General features: G+C 38.7%; 1 protein-coding gene across 2 annotated transcripts in view; it reads left to right on the forward strand.

Moving 5' to 3' along the window:
• Positions 1 to 22,713, forward strand: part of ANXA2 (annexin A2) — a 32,543-nt gene that overhangs the window by 7,376 nt on the left and 2,454 nt on the right. For both annotated transcript variants that reach the window (XM_068410128.1, XM_068410127.1), the window contains exons 2-10: positions 74 to 133; positions 4,286 to 4,385; positions 12,485 to 12,579; positions 15,702 to 15,815; positions 18,579 to 18,669; positions 19,963 to 20,042; positions 20,374 to 20,433; positions 21,096 to 21,189; positions 21,876 to 21,971. In XM_068410128.1, the coding sequence (XP_068266229.1) occupies positions 86 to 133; positions 4,286 to 4,385; positions 12,485 to 12,579; positions 15,702 to 15,815; positions 18,579 to 18,669; positions 19,963 to 20,042; positions 20,374 to 20,433; positions 21,096 to 21,189; positions 21,876 to 21,971 (778 nt within the window). In that variant the 5' untranslated portion in view covers positions 74 to 85. The remainder of the gene's footprint in view (positions 1 to 73; positions 134 to 4,285; positions 4,386 to 12,484; positions 12,580 to 15,701; positions 15,816 to 18,578; positions 18,670 to 19,962; positions 20,043 to 20,373; positions 20,434 to 21,095; positions 21,190 to 21,875; positions 21,972 to 22,713) is intronic.

Consider the following 22,713-nt stretch of genomic DNA (forward strand, 5'->3'; position numbering starts at 1 on the left):
TTTCAGGACTATATAACATGCTGATGTAAATATATTTAAGTCTACTTGTTTTATTTTTTTTCTCTTCTTCCAGCATTCTTTCAAGATGTCTACTGTCCATGAAATTTTAAGCAAGCTCAGCCTTGAAGGAGATGTAAGTATTATTATCTAAATAAGAAAAGTTTGTTTTACTTAAATGCCACATCTTGTTTCTTTTACAGGACTCTCTACCAACAATTGTACTGAGCTAGTCAATCTACAAGATTCCACACATCTCTTCTACTTAAACTTACATTGATTAAAAACCTAGTCAGCAGTGATCAGTTTTCAGCCACAAAGCAGCTGTAAACCATAGGACAGTTATATGAGGGGACTAGGTTTAATGACAGTTCTTCTAAGTGGCCAGCAGCATGAGCAGTATTCATGTGCTGGGCCGTATGAAAGAGATCACAGGACAAACTGAATGGCTACTTCACATCTGTGGTCCCTCTTTCTTCTGAAGGAACAAGTGAGTTAAGGATGATAAGAGAAGATGGAAATGTGTTTGGTTTTGCTTGATACCTTCCAAGTTTTCTTTTCTTTTTTTTTTAAGTTGAAAATGGAGAACATTACTTAATGGAAATTAAAATACTTGGGATCTTAGTCCTGTAACGGTTATCACCAAAACCAAACTACCTCTTGAAAAAACTTATTTTCTCAAATTTCTTTTCTCATTTTCTGTTTTGAAAAGCATAAAAAAATCTTGGTTTTGATTGTGTATTTTCCAGCACATCTGCACTTGCTTGATAGTTTTATTGAAATACCGGAAAGCCACACTCTCTTGTTTGGTTTCTTATGTTGCAACATTAGATGGTAGGGTTACCAGTGTAATGTCAGGATATCACGCCATGAATTTGTGGTTCTGTGATTGTCAGTGAAGAGGAACTGAATCCTCTTGATGCATTATTTCATCATGTTGCTTATAAACTTGCTATACTTTTAAATTTTATAGCTGGTAACTGCAGATCTGAGCTTGGTACAAGCAAACTTTTTGCCTGCTTTTGTTACTTGTTGCAAAATAAATTATATGATCTTTGTGAAACAGCTGTTGCAAAGAACTGGCTAGGGCACTGTAGGTAAGCAGCAAAGCTGATTTTGTACTGCAAAAGCAGTCAGCTCATCAGATTTTTTGGCTGTGTTTGTTTCAACGGATAATTACTTTTGGAATAATATTTGAGCAATCTGTTCTCAAGGGCAGAAATGTTTCTTCCATGATGCTTGTGAGTAGTTGCAAAAGTCAGATTTGAATACTGTTTCATGCCAGCATTTTCGTCAGAAATCCTGCCATAGAGTGTAAGAAATTTCAAGCAGCTGGTTTGTTCTGTGGGTCCTAAGTTGGAAGCCAGATGTATTGAGCAGCTAGTTTGCATAAAGGATTTGCCCAGTTCCCCTAAGCAATGATTCAGCAAGTTAAACACAGTACTTCAATGACACATTTTTCTCAAAAAAAAAAAAAATTTTAACCTTGAGGGTATAGAATGGTCACAGCTGAACCCAAGTCCTGTCTTGTGCAATAAGGAATTTGTGCATTCTGCATCAGTGGTATAGCCATTGATTTGTTTCAAGTAGAAGAAACTGGCCTGCCTGCTTCAACCTGGTATTATCTTCTCCTTCCTTTAAGGAAAGGAGGGAGTTGAGCTGAAGTTAATCTAGGCTTACAGTTTCTGTATCTACCCCCAAGAGGGTATAGAAAGATTCTGTAACAAAGATCTTGCTGTTATGCTTCATCATGTGCTCCATCTTTGCACCGAGAATTGGAAGCCTACATTTTAGGCAGTACTTTATAGGTCACTTGCCAGATGATGTCAAATTACTCGGTTTTCAAATGTGACTGATGATTTTTTTTTTTTGAGGACAGGGAATACTAAGATGTAGGTATCTTGAAAGGGTCCTTTTTTTTTTTTTTTTAGAAGAAATGAAGCCTCTTAAGCTTTCCTGTTAGTGATATATGCTTCTCCCTCATGTTCTGCTCTTCCTAATAGGATTGAATTCATCAAACTCGGAGGAAGTAAACCTGTTGGAGGACCTCTGAAGCATGCTAGATGTGTGGGGAGAAAAAAAAAAATCTTTCGCTGCTTTAGTCTGGCTCAGACTGCTCATGCAGTTGCGCACTAGCTGGACTTTTACTGCCACATCCTGGAAAATTTTGTATTGAACTAAATGGAAAGTCAGTTGGAAAAATGCTCTTGTGTGAAAACATACAGTACCAGTACTGTGGTACAGTAGTGTACCAGAGTAATTTGAGACCGTAGAGTCTGGAATTTAAATGGCTGTTTTTCATAGGTAGAATAGTCACCCTGATAAGACCTGTGTCTACTCCACTGAAGTACCCAAGACAGTCACCTGAGAGAGTAAAGTATAATCTTCGTGGATGCTGAATTTGAGGACAGTCCATTTACTGGTAGAGTAGCCAGCAGAAGGTTTCTGTCTTTCCTGGATATACATACGTACATGGTGCTGCCTGGGTCTTTTGACCGGTGTCAGGGGATCTGAATCCAGCTTGTTGTGTGCATTGGGTGGAAGGACAGAGGGAAAGATGGCTCCCAAATTGCAGATATGCTACATATTTTCTCAGTGTATAATATCATCTTACAGTAAAATACTCTGTCCAAATGACTCAGAAAATACTTAGAGCTGGGTGGAAGGAGAGGTACCCAACTCTGCTAAGCGCACCAGGTGACTTGCTTCAGATTATCCAGCAGCGCTGGTTAATTAGATAGAAGTGCGACATGATTGTATATACTAATGGGCTTTGGTTTAGGAATCTTTCAGGCATACAGATTTCTCTGAGGCTGCATTGCACGTCTCCATTTACCATTTCTGTTAGCAATCTGATCTGCTAACAGGAAAGGCTGTGTTTTGTGGTGTGGCTGTGGGCCAAACTGGGGCCACTTTGCTAGATTGAGCTGATGGTAAGAGTCAAAAGAAAGAATGGTTCGGTTTATCGGTGCTTTTTTGACTTCCCATCTCCAAAGCATTACACAGACTGTCTCAAGAAGGCACAGTGGTTGCTGCCAGAGGAATCTGTTCAGGACAGCGTGACCTCTGCAGGATAGAGTCAAACGTAGTTAAAAACCATGGAAATTTTGAGTTTAAATTTGTCCTCCTTTTAACAATTTGCATATAAAAAGATCATCCAGGGATATTAAGATAGCTTAGTCCTGTTTATGAACCTGGCTTTCTGTTGGAGTTAGGGACTGAAACAAAAGTTTCTTGGGATCCTTACCAAAGAAAGCTTAGTTGTTCATTCACTTAGGAAACAGCTATGGCAATTTCAGGTGTTAGTCACTACACCTTCGTGCCAGAGGTTTAGGTTTTTAAATTGAACTCAGCAGAGTGGGATTAGTGAATATTTCTCAGCTATTTATATGAAAATCTGTGGTTTAGTTTAACCTGCCCATGGGAGGTGATCTAAGCTAAACTGTTAACTTGCACTGAAGCAGTTGAGAAGAGTTGAATCTCTATTCTGGTGACCTCCTGTTTGAAGCTATACTTCTCAGGAGAGGACAATAATAAACAGCTGATAAAATCTGGTAAGTTCTAAAATGTTGCAGCTGTTTCCTAAGTGAACTTACCTGCAAGTCCTCATATTCTTAGCAGAGGTAATTTGAAATGTCATTGGTTTTGTTAGCCTCATGCTGCTTAAACCAAGTATCTGTAGACAGAGAGTTTCAAAAGGAGATTGTGAGTAACTTCAGCTTTCTGGAACTATAGGCTTAAAAAGGTTTTTTTGGTGTTAGCTTTAAAGTCCGTGAGACAGGGCACAAAACTTGTTCTGACTTATTGTTAATCTTCCATCTCCCTCTACTTTTTTTTTTAATTGTAGGCTGTAATCCAAAATAAAGTATTGGCTGCAAATCTAATACTTCAGACTTTCATGGCAGATACTTAATTGACTACAGAATTAGCTTTCTGTAGTCAATCTCCTTCAGATCTAGCCAGAAAACTCCAGATATTAGAAGACTGAGGTTTAGTGAGTAAACGTGGAATGTGTTAGGTGTTTGCTGCACTAATGTAGAATATCTATTTGTGTATATTCTTTGTTATAATAAGCATGGCTGTGAGTGGATTTCTGGACAATACGCATCAGGAGAACAGTTTGATGGCTCTTAGCAGAATTCCATTTTCACAGATAACCGATGGTAGTTCTTGTATTTAAAAATCTGACTAAATACCAGTTAACCAAGAGGCACGTGTTTTATTAACTGCAGCAAGGACAGGACTATATGATTTAACTCTGAGGTTATTTTTCTTCTTTTTCTTCTAGCATTCTCTCCCACCAAGTGCGTATGCCACAGTTAAGGCCTACTCAAACTTTGATGCTGACCGGGATGCTGCAGCCCTGGAAACCGCCATCAAGACCAAAGGTGAGGAACATGGGCTCTGACTTTGATCCTACTTGTAAGATAGAATGCTCGCATGCAAAAAAAAAAAAAAAAAAAAAGAAAGATACTGTGTCTCAAGACCAACGTTTTAATATCTTTACTCTAGGATACCTATTTTAGGATGTGTTGGATTTCTCAGACCTCACTGATGAAATCTTGACCGAGCTAGATTTTGAACTCTGTAAATGCGTGCTTTGAATATGCTTCTGAAGTTTGTAGCCAAGAGTTGTTGAGGTTATCACTGAAAATGTCCACTTTTTTCTCTTGACTCATCAGTACTTCAAATTCTACTACTTTTCTGCTACCGAGAGTGAAGTGTCAACTCTTTCTCCTGGGTTTTGAACTAAATGCTCGTGTATCTTATATTAATTTGGTGTCAAAGAAAGTCCTAGAAACAACAGAATCTAGTTTCTGAAATGATGTTGCAGTATTTCAGGGTCAGGGAAATGCGAGAGTCTTCTGCTTCTCTGAGACAAGCTCTCAGGTAGGCTTCCATCTTATATCAGTGGCAGAATCCACCACTTCCACTGACTGGTAGGAGACCGTGAAGGACCAGGAGAGAGATGCAGCTGCATGGAAAACCCTGGTATACTGAAACAATCAGGAGTACAGGGAGTATGAACTACAACTCTGGAGTAATACCTTGGTGGTTCTCCCAGGGCAGTGATCCTCTGTCCTTGTCTCCTGCTCTGTAACAAAGAAAGGGTGTGCTACACTTTCCAGACTTCCTCCAGGCCGGAGAAGCAACAGATGGGCGTAGCTGGAACTGTCAAGTCTTTTGCCTACGTGTCAGGAGAGGGAGAAATTTAAAAGCCAAGCAGTTTCTCGTCAGAAAGAAATGCAGAGTCTTCTCTGCAGTGCCCACAAAGCACACGTTTGACTTGCTATAAAATGTCAAATATTGCCCCTCCCTAACAAGCATGAGGCTTCCTTTCCAAAGATTTCTTAATTTAACTGGAGAAATCCTTTGTCTGCTCATTAAAGTAGGTTCAGTTCTGATTTTGAATCATTCTATGATTTGTTTTTATGTTAAAAAATCCTCTTGCAAGAGAGGAGTAAATGTCATCGTGTTTGCCAGAGGATGCTTTGTGTGTACGTAGAGTTTTGTCTAGACAATATACAGGTCTGATTATAGGGCAAATCTAAACTTGTCAAATATACCGTCAGACTTTCAGGGTACGTAGGAATTTACACGTTTTGACAGTCAAGCTGTTAATTAATGCAAAAGGAAATTGCAATATCCTAGGCAGTACAAAAGCTTTTGCAGTCAGGAAAGTCAAGCTCATGTCGGTTTTTCACTTTCTTTCACTTTCCAGTAAAGATAAGCAGTTTGCTGAGTTTGGTCTTCAGACACATGGAAACATTTTGTTAGAGAGATGATTCTCAACCCTTTGAGCAAATAATAGGGAAACTTGTTCATGGACCTACATGTTTGTAGGATTGAGTTTATCTCTGCTTCTTATTAGCATGTTACCCAGGAGCTTTTTGGGGAAGGTGGCTTCAAAGGGGAGAATCTCTTTATGGTTTCAATACTGAATCTTCCACCATAAAGACTCTCTCAAAGGAAGTATTCCTGGGGGAAATAAAGAACAAGTGTTAGGACCCTTCTTCTAGGTTCTGTTTCCTTGCAGTTTGAACGCTTAGTTACAGGATATTTTAATCTGCTAATTCAGAAAATATACTAAAATGTGAACTCTCTAAAATATATGTGGGATTTTTTTCCAAATGAAAATTCTGAATCATCCAGACAAGAATTGGTTTTCTACAAACAATGATGTAAACAGCTACACAGGGAAATTCTTCTGCAAGAAAACATTTAAAAATATTTATGGGAAATATCTTCATAGTTTTTGCGCTAAAAATGTAGCACTCATAATGAACAAACAGTACATTCCCACAGCAGCTACCTTCTTCCTAGGAAGTTTCACCAATTCTCTAACAATTAGTTTGCATTGTATGCAGAAGGTAGAAAGAAGAAATATGAGTTACCATAGAATTGTAGAGAGTAATATGACTTGTTCGTCTTGTTTTAAGACAGTGGGGGAGATACAACAGGTTATAAATACATATGCAAGCTCTCTTTGTGGTTGAGGAGGTGGTCAGTTTCAAAAAAGCATGGACATAAGAACCAAGCGTTTTGGGGGCTTTACTCTATGCAGGATAAAGGACTGCTGGTATCTGAAACCCATGCCCTTTCCTTGCTTTGAAAATCTACATCTTTATGTGCTGTAATAGGCCTGTATTTCACAATCATCAGAGTAGTCTTTCAAATTCTATCCTTTATATAGGAGTACTATGGAAATTATATCCTGTGGAGTCTTATCTCTGAGAAAAATAATTTGGGTGTACCTTCTGCATTTTTATATAAACAATATGCAAGTTTGGTATTTGTGGTCAGGGCGGGCCAGTTTTGAAAAGTTACCATCTAATTAATTATCCAGCTGTTTCCCAGTAATGCAAATTCCCTGAATCAGTCATGAATCTCCATTTTGGTGATTGTGTGTAAGATGGGTAAAACTTATTTAACTGGCTAAACAACAGCTGTATATTTGTTTTAGGGCAAAGATCTGGGGTAGAATGTCTGACTGTTCTGCTCTATAGAATATCTGAATATTCTAGCATTCATTCACACTCTTCAGATAAATTCCTGAGAGGTTGGCCGTCTATTTATCTGTTGTGGGATCTGTGAGAAATACTGTAATGTGTTTATTGGGGCTTAGATCTATCTGCAAATACTATACTTGCACAAATATATTGCCCAGCCCTTTGCTGGTCTTTGAGTGGAGTTGAATTAAATGCAGAAGTTTTATATACATCCAACAGCCTAGAAAGGGAGATGTGCAAGAATGGCTCTAGATGATATAAAACCAGTTTGTAGTTAGCAATAGTTCAACCTAGAGTTTGTGTAATGCAAATAACTTGTTACAGTTCTGACTTGTTCCTTTTGTAATAAATGTCATCGTTATGCCAGTTTCATTGTTAGGCTATTTAGTTTTTCTGTAGGGAGTTCATTTAGTGCCTTAGCATGTCCTTTGTAAATGTTGACTTTTTGCTGTATAATTTCTGTGTAATGCTCTGTTATACCTGTGTATAGATTAGCTCAAGTATATGAGCCTAAATAGAAGAAACTAACTAACTAGAAGGGTACTAACAGAGCATATGTTAGGTTTCCTTTTAATTCTTTGTAGGAAAGATGACTGCTGAAGTGTCTCTTTTCTATTTCAGAGTTATTCCTTAGCATTGTGACTTTGTGTATCTCAGATACTTTGTAGAAGAATTTTGTTGTCAGACTAGGTTGTGAATAGTTCATTACTTGCAACCTAAACCGCAACCTTTTATTGAGGTCTCATGGTATGCTTTTTTATTCCGTGACTGGCAGAATTCAAACACAGTTTTGTTGTAGGAAAGTGCTTAGAACATATATCTATAATAAATTCATTATATCCAGAATTGATAAAACCATGATGAGGTTTAAACCATAACAGGGGTCTTCTGTAAATTAAATTCACTGATTATATAGTATATCCAATATGCCCACACCTTTTAACACAGTTTTTAGTGTTATGAAGTAAAAGTTTAGAGGAAATCTGCTGGCATGCTGGTGGGGGTGGACAGCGCCTGAAATCCACCAAACTACATCAGTCACATATTCAGAATATTAATAGTATCAGTAAAGAAATATCTCATTGCGACATGGTTTGAGTTTGGTGAAATCTTGCTAAGCAAAATAGCTGAGCTGAAATGATGGTCTTATTTTATCTAAATATTTCCCTTTGACTCTAGTGCGATCGGGATTTTATCCAAGGAAAATAAGACACTGCAGATCATGAGCTCAGTCAAATAGTCCTAGGACTGCGTTGGTATCAGATACACAATGGTGCTGAGGACTCACAAGGGCTAATCACGTACATCTCCCACTAACAATTTGAGGCCAACTGCAATCCCGTTTCATTCATTCATTCATGTAGATTGATGATCTCTAGTATCGAGATACTGTTAGGGCAGAAGAAGCTTCTGGTATTCTCTCCATGCTGTCTTTGAAAATGAAATTTAAGAGAACAGACTTCTCACAGAATCACAGAATGTTAGGGATTGGAAGGGACCTCGAAAGATCATCTAGTCCAATCCCCCTGCCGGAGCAGGATTGCCTAGACCATATCACACAGGAACGCGTCCAGGCGGGTTCTGAATGTCTCCAGAGAAGGAGACTCCACAACCTCTCTGGGCAGCCTGTTCCAGTGTTCGGTCACCCTCACCGTAAAGAAGTTCTAGTAAGTGTATGCCAGCTCTTTCAAAATGAATGCATGTTAGCTCTGTTCTCACCTCGTCCTAGGAAGTTAAGTGACTGTCCGTATCATGCATTTTGTTCAGAACAATGCTGGTGCTGTTGTTTTGGCCCATGGAAATTCAAGTACAGTGTCATTTAAACCAAAAAATTAAAAACTCTTAAGTGATCATTTTGGTTATGTTAATTCCCTCTTTTTGCACATTGGGTCATCACACTGTGATCTTACCAACGCAACAGATTGCCTCTGTTAGAAGAAAAGTTTTTATTTATCAGAGGGAGTTTTTTCTTAAGATCTACTTCCACCACCCCCACCCCCCGCCCTATTCAAATACATTTCCATCTGCAAGGAATTTTCTTGTTTGAAAAAAAGAAATTACCACAATGTCTGATTTTCAGTTGCCGATTGATAGAAATGCACTGATAAAATCTGCCTGGCCAGAATAAATTTGGAAATAAACTTCTGTTTCATTACCCTGAAACTTCCTGAGATTTTAGTGAACAGCAAAGAAAAATGTTTGAGCTGTTCTGCTTCACCCCACCTCAGCAGATGTGAGTCAGCATCCTGTCCATGCAGCATGATTCCCAAGTGTGAAGTACAAGCACTTATTTTCCATTAAATGCCAGAGCAATGAGTTAACTTCATATTTCTGTCCACAAAGCATATGAATAAGAAACTTGGATGCAGTCATTCATGGGCTTCTAATCTATCACAATTATGATAAAATTTGAGGATGTTATTTGCCATTTTTGAATGCCCAGAATCGTTTAAATTTAGAATTTATTAAAAAGCTTAAGACACTGGCTTATGCTGTGGTCCTGCAACAGCAGAAAGGCCCAATGTCTGTGTGTCTGTCTGTGTGTGGCCATTTCTGGACTGGGAGAATTTGTTTTCTTTTATAAAATGGGAACACTTTAAAATGTGCAGGAGTAGATTATGGCTGAAATGTGCAGTCAGCATGTTTTCAAACCAAAATTTGTAACTAAGACATACGATGCTTTCCAGGGCCTTTTGACTTCTGCAGGCCAAGCTTGTGTGAATAAGAGCACTGATGTAGGTCTGCCCCAGCATGAGCTAAGGACATGAGTCTATCAAGTACAGTATTTCATTATGAAAAATGTGAGAGGGAGAAAGGAATTTTGGATTTGACTCATCGTTTTAGATTGTGTAGCTAGGGGCTAAAAGGTCTTTTGCAACATTGACACTTTATATGATTAATTTTATAATACCTGTTGCAGTCCTTTGTTTCAAGTAGCTGTGAGGTTGCTTTGGGTGATAAGGAAAATAAATGTAGATGGATTCTGACAGGCATCTGAGTCCTGCTAGTAGTTGCTGATCCAGTCCTTACTTTCTGTTTTTTATGGAAAAAAATCATTATTTACACTGATGCGTGTGCAAATGTGAAAGAAGCTATTCATACTACTTGTAGTAAATAGAGAGACCCGAGTCAAAACTCTGGGCTTGTTCTGGCCTCTAGATTAGAGCCACCTATTTGCTTCCAAACCTGACATGCAACTCACCAGAAAAAAATAACTAGTTATACGTCATCTTTGTGTTGCAGCAGAATATGCACTGTATTAGACGTGCAATATTTAGAAATAGTTTTGCCTCTTCTAAGCTTCATCCAGGCAGTCTGGAAATAGTCCAAAACAAGTGGTTACAGAGCATAGCTATAGGTTAGCTTGATATTTGAGCATAACTATGAGAGCTGTTCTAGCTGTCTCCATCGGTTTATAAGCTATGCTAACTCTTTTGTTTAGAAGACTTCATTATCTGGACATTACTTCCAGCTGTGCTGTTATTCTCCACCTGTGTGTGGATGGCATGTCCAGACAGCTTTGGTTAACCAATAATGTATGTGAAATACAGACATTTTACTTACGGGCTGAATTCAGCGATATAGACACAAATGTGCATTGGAGACTTGGAGAGGAGGACTCAAATTCTTTCACTTGTATCTTTTTACCAAGCATTTTAAGAAAAAGATTATAATTTCCCTACAAAAATGTAGCCATGTTTGCTATTTTAAACAGAGTAAGAGAATTAAATTCAGAATGAGATTTTGCTTGAGCAAGCTAGTGTGTCCTCACACAAGCCTTTTGAAGTTTTGACCACCTACCGTTTGATTAAGTACACCCAGGCTGACCTTTTCAGTTCTGTTAAGATACATTCAGTGTCAGTGTGCCACACTGTTTTTCTTACTTGTTACTCCAACTCTTTTTTTTTTTTTCCTCAGCTGCTCTGTGTCTGTTGCTAACAATTTTGTTTTACCTTGTGGCAAGGGGGCTTGCATTTCTAAACATTTTTCTTTGAGTAATGGAGACTGGCTTCTTGCAAGGGCAGTTTCTATAAGCTCTCATAGTAAGAGAAAGTATTTAATACAACTTTAATGCTTAGTTAAGGGCATATAAATACAGCTTGTTTGGCTTTTTTCTGTTGGTGTGATTAAACAAAGGGTAGCTGTCCTTGCAGGGAGCGCTTTGAGAGACGTGGATGTTTGCAGGGTGTGATAATTGTATGTCCATTGGGTTAGAGCCCTATCATAGGATACAGAGGTAAGTCAGATGCTCCAGGTCCATCTCAAGAAGTTCAAGAGCCTCCAGTCCAACCAAGCTTTGGAATATCTTTTGAGTTGCCAAGGCCAAGCTGCAGAAGAGAACTGTGATCAGAGGAAGAACTGAGCCAGTCCAAAGAATGCAAGTTCAGGAGAATCCAGTTTGAAGGCAGCAAGTGAAGTGGGGAAATTGAGAGGGAATCTGAAGTGCATGTTAGTAGCAGAAGGCAAGAGCAAGTGGAAAAGTCACAAGGTGCTGCCTGCATTGGAAAGAACATACAGCAGCAAGTGGCTGTATCTAGGAAATAACATCTGGAAATCCTGCTTCCCGTACAACATAAAAGCTTTTGCTCTATATGCATTGACCTGCATTGATGACCCCTACAGGATCTAAAGCTGTGGTGTGCATTACATTCTATTGACAGCCAGAGTATGTAACCCTAGATGCATGCTTTGGCTTTTAACTTATAATAAATCTTAATGATCTCCTTGCATTCAGCCTGCAGTTGCATTTAAGTGCATGGACTTGGAAAACTTCACTTAAAATGAAACCTTTACTGATAGGTAGTTCACTTACTTAAAAGCGATGCTCAAACGCCCAACCTGTAAGTCCTCTAGGCATGCTAGTTAAAACTCAGCATGGATCTTCGAGTGACGATTTAAAAAGAAGTAGCACATACATAGTTCTTCCAGTGTCAAAAAACCCTTCTGTCTTCTGAGCCTCTGAGCTGCTGAGAGAATGAAATACACTTTTATTTTCCCATTTTTGTTTGGAGTGATAGGTAAGTGACTGTGTGTTAAATAGAAAATATAACTGCTTTGTTAAGAAGCCTTAATTGAAAACACTCTACCGAAATGACAGGGCAGGTTTTGGTAAGTACAAGTTCATGTCAGTTTCAAAGCCTGTGTTCTTGAGCAACTTTCTTTGCAGAATACTGAGTGACTGAACACAGACACACAAGTGAAGCAGAAAACGGAAGTAGCAAAGCTGGTCGCAAACTAGACTTTGTTGAGGTGTATACATGCCTGTGTACACAAAGGTCTGCATCACATCCAAAATTTGGGCTGCAATTGGTTGCCTTTTCTCCAGGGCCAGGACATGACATACACTAACTAATGAGAGCTGTTGAGCTCTGCTCCAGATGGCACATGTGCTATGTTTTGAGTGTCGGAGAACATATTAATACAAAGAGAACAATAACAAGAAAGCTGCTTTAACTCTTTGTCTTATGTCTTTGTAGGTGTGGATGAGGTCACCATCATCAACATCCTGACAAACCGCAGCAATGAACAGAGGCAGGATATTGCTTTTGCTTATCAGAGGAGAACCAAAAAGGTAGCAAAATATGAAGAAATACCAAGTATTGAATGTGTTTCTGTGGACAGTTAGATTTTTCAGAGCTTGCAGGTTTCACAGTTAACTGGGTATAAACTGAAGATAAGTATTACTTGGTTTGTCTTTTCACTGAAATTAAAGATGCGTCTACTTTGTCCATGCTGTCACAGTGCAGGACTGGTGGGACTTCCAAATTTGTTGAGTATGCACAACTGGGACTGAAATCTGTTTGAGACAGTGGTTTCCTAGCACCTCCAGAAATCACAGTGGGTGACACATCAGCCATCCAGAGGATTCCCTGGTGAAATATGCTAAACAATAGTGAAAAGCCATTGACATTAAATGCCTCAGTTTGAAGGAGACACTTCAGGGGATTGATTTGTTTTGTTCTGTTAAGACAACTCAGCATTAGGAAAGTATTCTGTTTCTGTTCACACAGCTAGCTTAAATGAGAAAAGACTGCAGTCAGTTGTGCTATGAACACTGCAGATGTGGAACAAAGTGATATAATGGGTTGAACTATCACAAGATATTATCCTGTCAGAAATACCTTAGGTACTGATGTACTGATGGAGAGGAATCTGTAAAATGTGTGCAGAATTCTGCATAACGAGTCTCGCCATCTGGAATGCAAGAGCTGTTCTCTTGACTTTTGAAGTTTTGAGAATCTTACCATAATTGAAGTCTTATGCCCGTGAAAAAGAGGAAACTTGTATAGAGTTAGGATTATGATGAATGTATCTCTTTCAGGTTTGCCAGACCCCAAATGGTAGTCCTTCAACAGCAGCCCAGAATGCTCATCTGAAACCAAATGTAAATCTAGAGTTAACTTTTGGAAATTCACCAACTTTTATGCATGGCTGATGTAGGCACATGCAGAAGCACACACAAGTTGGATGCATGCACGTGTGCACACAGCTGCACCCTGGCAGTCACGCCCTGTGGGCACTGGGAGAATCGTGCATATGAGTGGACCCTAGCAGTGAAATGTGTCACTTAGAGCTTTGTTAATTGTTTTGCACAACCACAAAATGCACAGTCAAGAAAATCTGCAACTTTTTTCATCTCAGTGTTTCTCTCACCTTTTTTCCTTGCTGTGACCCAAGAGCAAACTGAATTTATCAAGTTTAACAAATACCAAAGAATAAAACCGTCTGTAGAAACAATGGAAATTTGCAGTAGAAACCACTCAGTGAAATAAACAAGTGAATGGCAAGAGAGGAGGAAGTGGGATATGAAAAGACATGTAGGTATATCTTCTAGGGACAGTATTTCATGATTTTCTTTGGCAACGAGTTGTGTGGATTTTTTTGGGGAATGTGTTGTGTTGTACTAGGCTGCTCGTTTTGTGTGTTGCAGGATTTCTCAATAGATCATTATAATTGTAAAAAGTCGCAGATCTACCTCTATTTTCACTCCTTTCAGTTGAGCTGTGTCTAATGGAAACTATTAGTAGTCTTGAGGAGCGATGTTTGATGTATGCAATCTTTCCCAATCACCAACGTTAATGGAGCTACCAGTGAATACTGGGGGTTCTGCATGTGTGTGTTTGTATGTGTTTGGTCAGTCCTAACTGCCACCAATAATTTTTAACTTTGAAATGAACTCCTAATATCCAGATTGTTTGGAACACTTAGTAAAACTTTTATCTTTGCTATTTATAAATCGATGGTATCTGTCAGTTACCTGCTTCCCACTTCTCTCTTAGCACACTCCTAGCCATGGCAGAGAATGGCAGACTGGAGACCCTGCTTTCCTGGCAGGAGCAGAAGACCTTACTTCTCCAGAAGCCGCTAATACGAGGGCAGGTGCTTGGTTCAGTTTGAGGTGTTTTATTGCAGTTGTTTTGGTGAATCCTACTGTACTGATTTGTATTTCCTTCAGCCTTCACACCAAAGTGCAAAGATTGCAAAAACTTCACTCAGCTAGTTGGAATTCATGGCATTGTCCTAAAATTTATTATATTATAAAGATATGCGGTATCTTTGCTGTTTCAGCTGATGTCTGAAGAACCTGTTTTCACACAAATAAATGATGGAGCATTGTATCCAAAATTGAGTTATTGTACTAAAATGTTTCTTACAGTAAAGCAGCCAGATGCCCAAAACCTCCATTCACTCTCTTGGTCAATCCATGCAGTAAGTGCATACAGTATCAGCATATACGAGTGCCCTGGATTAAATGGGTGACTCTGGAAATGAACTAAGTGCCTTGGCTCTTTATCTCTCTGGTACAAACTTCTCTGCAATTTTGCTGAGGTCACTTTCTCTACCATCTTTTCCCCTGCCCCTCAAGCTCACAAAGTGTTAGCATAGGAACCAGCAATTGACAAGCAGCAATTCTTTTCTGAATGCTACAGACTTAATTTCAGCTTAGGGGGAATACATTGATCTGTGTGAACCCTAGACTTGATCCCAGGGATTTCAACTTTGTAACTACACTACAATGAAGCTGATATTAGCATTATTCAGGTTGCATCTGAAACCCGTAAAAGAGTACATGGCTCTGACTTTATTTGCTACAGATTTGCCTGCATCCTGTGAAGCGAACATACCTGACTGTTTCTCTAGGATTGACTGACAATTAACAACGGAGATTTTGGCTACACACTTCTGAGAGTTTCCTTGAAGACGGATAATTTTTCTGTGCTCAGGGACAATTTTTTCTCTGCAGTGAGAAGTTTGGGAACTGGGCCTGTACAGTGGAATAACTGTGCAGTTAATTTTCTGATGTCTCAGCTAGTAAAGGGCTGGGATAACAGGAAAAACACAAATAATAGAGTGCTACTGGGAAAACTGGAAGTATGATGGAGAAGCCCTGGCCACAGTGAGTCAAGCTCAGATCCATCTGTGCTGTTCAGGTGTGTCTGTACCATGCTTCTCAGCACTTCGTCAGCCATGAGTGGGTTTCGTCTTATTTTCAAAGGATGAGAAAAAATTCCTTTGCCCTCATTTCTTTCTTAAGCTTTCACAAAAGAAAAGCTCTGTGTGTTCTGTTTCCTTGTCAATTGTGTAAGAAACACTGTTGCAGGGTTGGAGACTTAAAGCGCTACAGGCTAAATTCCCTGGAGATTAGAAGTGAGCTTTAATTTTTTTCTTCCATCCTCCCTCCTTTTTTTGTAGGAACTTTCTGCAGCGCTCAAGTCTGCTCTATCAGGTCATTTGGAGGCAGTGATCTTGGGCTTGCTGAAGACACCAGCACAGTATGATGCCTCTGAATTGAAAGCTGCCATGAAGGTAAATGAGCTTTGAAATTTTAAGTATGTTAGTCTGGTGTTGCTGTCTCAAGAATGAGTATGGACTTCATATCCAAGGCCACAGTTTTCAAGCATGTCCACTGATTATTATTGGGTTTAGGACTACAGTTTAAGTATCTAGCTGCAAGGCATCCAAAATGAGAGAAATTCTGGAACCATGTGATTTTCAACTGTTAATTAAATCCTCTCTTTAAGGAAAAAATAATTTTCATCAGGTCAGGAATAACTGATAGGCTGCTCTAGCTGGTTGCTGCTTTGCTGACTGCTCTTAATATACAGGTTCGTAGTACAAAAAAATATTAAGAGAGCAGCTGTTAGCTGGAGTCATTAAATCCTCTGCAAGCATTTATAGGCTTCAACACTAGTTTCCAGTTACTGGGTCATATCACTGATTTTGAAGCAACATCCTGTGCCAGACCTGCCTCTGTGTAGAACATGAGGAGGATGTGGCGTCAAAAGCAGTCTTTGGAGAAACAGCGGAGCATTGAGTCGTTCAGTCCCCTACAATCACACGCAAGCATGGAATAGATTGCTGAAGTATTAAAACATGTCTGTTGAAATTCAGAACAAGACAAAAAAAATTATTTCTCCGCACTATGAAAAAGGAGTTAAAAAAAAAAAAAAAAAAGCAAAAAAACCCACACCCCCCAAAAAAGCCCAACCCCAAAAAAACATCCCAGTACGGAGAAGGTAACTCTTTAATTATGGGCCAAATCCCTTCTTTGAGTGATCAGATGCTGCCCTCTTCTGGTGTAAGTAGAGGCTAGCCGTAATGTACTGTGAATCAGACTAGTTCGGGCTTTTTGTTGGGGTGGGTTTTTTTGTTTTTTTAAATGTCTTACATCTGATATGTTATATTTAGGATGACCATATATTTATATAGTATTTATGCTGTATTTACAGCCCAAAGACCAAGCCATTACCTCCAAGAGGCACAAATGTAGAATATTCTATTCTCTCCATAGGTCAGCTATTGCCAGCTCCCAAGTACCTGTATAATGCTCTGAATTTGCCTGAGCTTAAGTCTGACTTGATACATAGGGTGTAATAAGCTATGATATGGGAGTCAAAGTTGGGTAAAGCAAACCTATCATTGAGGAGTTAATTATTTTTCTGGTACACATTCTTACGAAACATTTCAAAAAATATTTAGAAAATCTTAAGTATTGTTAGCCTTTACTACTTCCCCAGATACCCGTTAGAACCACTCTGTAGAAAGCTTTCCCAATTGTCTTAGCTGTGAGCCATTTTTATAAAATTGCTTGGGTTTAGTCCTCTCTTTTCTTTCGTTTTTTCCTTAATAGAGACACTTTTTCCAAGAGGGTAGTTTTCCACATAATTACCTCCATTTTCCACATGTGAAAGACTGCAGCAAGAGAATTTTTCCCAAGATGTTACCCAGCAGACTCCTCTTGCAGCCTGGTGCAAACCATGCCTGTTTCTGCCACATACCAAATACATTCTGTTACAGACGGGCTTAACAAACAGCATCCTAACAGGAGGCATAAGAGTGTTTTTTTCTGTCTGCTAGTGATGCTGGAAGATGAGGCTAATGAGATTAGCGTGAACATAGTTCGTTGGTAGGTAAGAAACAAAACAGAAGGAAAAAATTGCCAGTGGAGTCTATTTTTTAAAAAGTTTCTTTTCAAAATACTGAGGCATCTGGCTACCAGATGGCTTTGCCGACTAGTAACCCAGACATCTTCAGTGGTCACTGGAGAGAGAAGCATCTTCAGCTCATCCAATTTAGTCTTCTGTTGTGAGCCTGTCCTTCTGTTTCCTGTCTTTCTCCAGAAACAAGAATATTCCAGTATTGTTAGCATTTTTTTTTTTAAATTGGCTGTTTATCTATGTAAAATAATTGAACAAGATTTAGAGCACATTGATCCAGCCATGGTATTTTGGACTGTCTGAGTTACTATAAGGTTTAATTGATAGCTAATATATTTTGATGTGGTTTGTAATTTTGTTATAGTGCTAATACATATATTTTTAAACAGTAGTAATGTAGCTTAGTTCAAAGCACTGATTTTTCATTGACCTTGATCACAAAAGTGGCTTTGAAGTATTATATGACCTCTCAATTCATTCAGCTTGTTCCAAAAATATAAAATTTGAATATTTAGTTTGTTGATAGAAATACATTTTTGTTTCTTGAAGTAGCTAATAGTAATGTTTCATCTGTATTTGTGCATTGTGAAGTACCTGGAAAACGTGGGCAATTCAAGTGGGGCTATTTTTTAGCTAGGAATTCAGAACATGCTTACATCTTTGACTTGCCGACAAGGCCAAGGCTAATGCTTTGCATTTATAGTGGAGGAGTTGTATGGAGGGAGGTGCGGAAGAAAAGCAGGGAAGAACAAGTTGATTGCTGTCCATTTGCATGCTAAGAATAGGATTTTCTTCCTATGCTCTCAGTGGACAGAAAACAATCACACATGGACTGCGATAGGTTGACCTCATCCACTTATGCTGGTGAGGAGGCCACTGAGTATTACAGACACTCACAGCAAATGCACTTTGCCCAGAGATAATATCTACAGGATCTCAAAGCTATTGCAGTAGTATTTGGCAACTAAAAACGTTCCATCTCGGGTTTCTCAGGCGCAGTTAGCAAAAAATATCCCTGAATGGTTGTGAAATTGTTAGAGTGGGAGAAAGGAGATGTCTGTAAAATATTTTTAAACCACTTAAGCCTGTCTGTTCATTACCAGCACCTAACTGAATCATATATGTGTTGCAGGGTCTGGGAACTGATGAAGACACACTCATTGAAATCATCTGCTCACGAACAAATCAGGAGCTTAGCGAAATTAACAGAGTCTACAGGGAAAGTAAGTTTACTTTGAAAGTTTCAATGTACTGTGTTTTTACACTAAGTTACTTGGATAAGTTCACTTCAGTGTGAATTTGATTGAGTCGCTTACAGAACACCTGCTTTGATTCTCTGGCAGTTGGACATAAGATACTGTTTTGTATTGGTGTCCTGGATATTTGTGTGTGTTTATATGGTTTAATCTTGTTGCTTGGTAGCAAACAAATTGGAGGACATTTACTACTCATGTAAGTTGTGTCTAAATGGGTTTTTTTTTGTAAGCTACATGCATTCTGTGCATAGTGACAGAATTAATTATGTTAGATTTATGGATTGTAGGATCAGTTATGCAATAAGTAGATGAATCTGAAATCTGCTGAAGCATGCTTGTAAGTTTATTTGGTAAGCCTGACAGAAAATACATGAAATAAAACTTCATAAAAGCATATATTCTGTTTTTCAACTTTTCTAAAGCATGTTATCCGATTAAAGCTATAATTCTTAGTTGATTATAAGTAGATAGAAGAGTGATCTAAGATCCATCCTCAAAAAATATTACTTTTCCTTTAATATTTCTTGTATTTTTGTATTGGCCATTCTTGTTGGGTTTATTGCAATTCAGTAGTGCAGCTGTCCAGTGCCTGTTTGTTTCTGTGAACTTCAGAGTTCACCATGAATAGACTGAAATGTAGAAAATTGCTGTGTGCTAATGCTTAATAATCGTCAAGCCATTCTGGTAAGGTGCTGGCTAAGTCAGAAAGATCAAGCAAAACCAATGTAGTCTTAATGGCTGGTATTGAAAAAATAATATGTATCAGCAAAGAGAGTGTTGCTGCTGTAGATTAGGTTGCTGTTGAAGAGAGAATGCTATTTTGTAGCATTATAGAGTATTACCATTTGGAAAGCAATGGAAATGTTAAGGTACCAGACCAGAATCACACACAGCATTTTTGATTTATCATAACAGCTTTTGTCTTTTGCATTAAACTTGTAGTTGCAGTTGTCCAGTCATAAGTCCACGAGTGGAGAAGGCCTAAATGGTATGTTTATCAAACAGGCAAACATTCACTGGTAGCTAAGAATGATCTAACAGGATATTGAGCTTAAAACAATATTCTCTTCCTTTTAAGACTAGCCAGTAGCAATGTTGTTTTTGTTGTATGCAAGCATGTGTTTGTTTTCATTGTCTTCCACAAGTGACTTAGATTGTAGCTGTTTGTTTATGTGCGTAAAACACTACAATTAGCAGCTGTTCTTGTAAAAGAGTATTTGTAGGACACCATTTACTTGAAAATATTTTTTTGTTTTCTAGTGTACAAGACAGAACTGGAAAAGGACATTATATCAGACACATCTGGTGACTTCCGCAAGCTAATGGTTGCCCTGGCCAAGGTAGGACTGTTCCTATTTTTCCACTTATCCTAATGTGCCTGCCCTTTGGTAACTGACTGATGGCTGCCAGTAAAACAATTGGATTTCTGATTCACTTTTAAATTCCCTTGTATTTTCACTGTTTTTTGGGGAAAAAAAAAAAAGGAAATGTTGAAGGGCAAAGTATTTTGACAGAAATGCAACATTCGTAGCAGCAGCTTCATAATGAGGATGGAGCATATTGTTACTCAGCGAATTCGGAGTAAAAAAATCGAAGAGAAAAGAACATGCATGTAACAAACTGCTTACTGTCTGTTAAACCTCTTCTAAATACTGCTATCCTTGTTTGAAGGGCAAAAGGTGTGAAGACACCTCTGTGATTGATTATGAGCTGATTGACCAAGATGCTAGGGTAAGTGCTGGTAATGACCATTAAATGTCTTAGGTTGATCAAGGTTTTGAGGATATTGAAAGTACAGATGCTGTGCGAGTGAGAAGCATTGATGAAAGTAGGTGTGTGTATTTCAGATTGTTTTGCACAGTAATGTTTGCATGCTATAGAGGTATCTGCCGCTTGCAATTGTGATACCTTCAGTTATCAGTTTTCATGGGCTACTCACCCACTAGTACCCATATGGAAGCTCTCTGGTATTTCCCTTAGGCATATTGAGAAAGAGAGCCTTTAACAAAAGGAAACACGTACATTGTGAAGACTGGTTGCAACCAAGTAGCTGTATAAGATTGAGAGAAGTATCGTTGAGAGAAGTATCGTTGAATTTAGTGGCTGGTAATGCTTGTTTATTACATCTGTATCTGTCAAGAGCAGTTCTGCTGAGGTATCAGAACTAAGTACAGAGTAAAACCTGTAGATAGAGGTAAGTAATTAGTCTTCATTTCAGATTAGATCAATAGATCTTGTCCTGGTGGTCTGCCCAACCATGTGTTCTTTTGTGTTTCTCCTACTGACACAGTTCCAAGTAGTGCTTGTTTTCCAGTAAGGAAATTGTATACATTTGCAATGACTTCTTGTGTAACTAATAATGTTCATCATTTTGTTTTTCATTCCAACCACAGGAGCTCTATGATGCTGGTGTGAAGAGAAAGGGAACTGATGTCCCCAAGTGGATCAACATTATGACTGAAAGAAGTGTCCCCCACATGCAGAAAGGTACTGCTCAAGAGGCAGTTTTATTTTTTTCCTATAAGAGAAAATGATACCGAAGTGGTAGCTATTTTGTCCCAGATATGATTGAAATGAGTGTGAAAAGCATTCATAAAACATAGGAGATCTCATAAATCTTAATTCATGTCCAAGCTGTTAAGCTTTTTCAAAAAATACAGTTATTTCTGTGGATATGTTGATTTCACAGTTTGAATGTGTGTAGAGCTCTTTTTCACCCAGGTGTAACAATGCTCAATTATATGTCACATATACTGAGAACAAAAATGTTACAAATCTAGAAAACATGGCTGCAGGAGACCTTGATAAGTCCTTCAGCTTTTCTCTCTGTCCTAGGGTAGCTTAGCTATATCATGTGTTTAAATCATAGGAAAGCCATTTGAAGACTTTTCTTTTCAGGGCCTAAATCACTGTTGTTTCAAAAAATACTAGTACAGGATTAAGATGGTATTTTGGCTGATTGTGGAGGTGTTCAAGGAAAGCAAAAAGGCCATAGCATGGGAACTTTGCTATCAGCTGACAAACTTAGGCTGTACTTAAGGTAGTTATCAGAAGGACTTGGACAGATATTTTTTTTTTATCTCTGCATTGGTGTCTCTGTTTTTGAGTTGGGTGGTTACTTTTACCAGTTCTTCGTCTGGTTTTGACTTCACTTGTTTTCTTTCTTGTGACAGTGTTTGACAGGTACAAGAGCTACAGCCCATATGATATGTTGGAGAGCATCAAGAAGGAGGTTAAGGGAGATTTGGAGAATGCCTTCCTTAATCTTGGTGAGGTTTGGTTGTTTTTTTTTTACCCTGAAGTAAAGAGTATCTTTAGATAGGATCTTTTCAGTGCTCTTGCAGCGTATCGTGATAAGGGTAGGGCCCAGCTTCCTCTGTGTTGCTGCATGAAAAAGAAACTGGACGTGCTGGCATTATTGGATCCACTAGTGTATTTTAGGATATTACAGGTATTGAGAAGTAGTGTATTTTTGCCTTCTGCAAAATAGAAACCTTGCTTTCCAGATGAAAGTAAAAATGCATGTGTTTTGTGGTCTGTTGTTAGTTCCACTTTTGTTTGATACAGAGGCTTAACGTTTGTTTCCCCAAACAAAAAGGTTGGAACTATAGCTGAACACATTAAGTATTCAATATGGATGTAGGCTGGGTAGAGAACAGTGTGTTTGTGAGAGAAGACAGGCAGTGGAGGACGCTAGAGTCTAATAAAAGAGCTGATTTGGCACTGAATTCTCTGAAATAGGAAGGCAGGGTGTAAGGCTGGTGCTGTGGCATGAGATGAAGATAACAAGGATGTCTCCAAGTTTAAGAGGAAATTCTTTAAGAGAAAAATCCATTTCAAACTAAGGGTGAACTGAGAGCTCTGTAATGCAAATGGAGAATAAACAGAGCTCAGCCTTGAAAGGGAGACTTCTCATGGATTAGCATACAATGAGTGTTTTTAGAAAAGAGGTTGCTTACAGAAGTGAAGAGTGAATTGTGGTGTGTGTGGAGGAGGGCTAGCATTCTGAAA

This window comes from Nyctibius grandis, chromosome 11 (genome assembly GCF_013368605.1).
Source record: "Nyctibius grandis isolate bNycGra1 chromosome 11, bNycGra1.pri, whole genome shotgun sequence".
Taxonomy (NCBI): domain Eukaryota; kingdom Metazoa; phylum Chordata; class Aves; order Nyctibiiformes; family Nyctibiidae; genus Nyctibius; species Nyctibius grandis.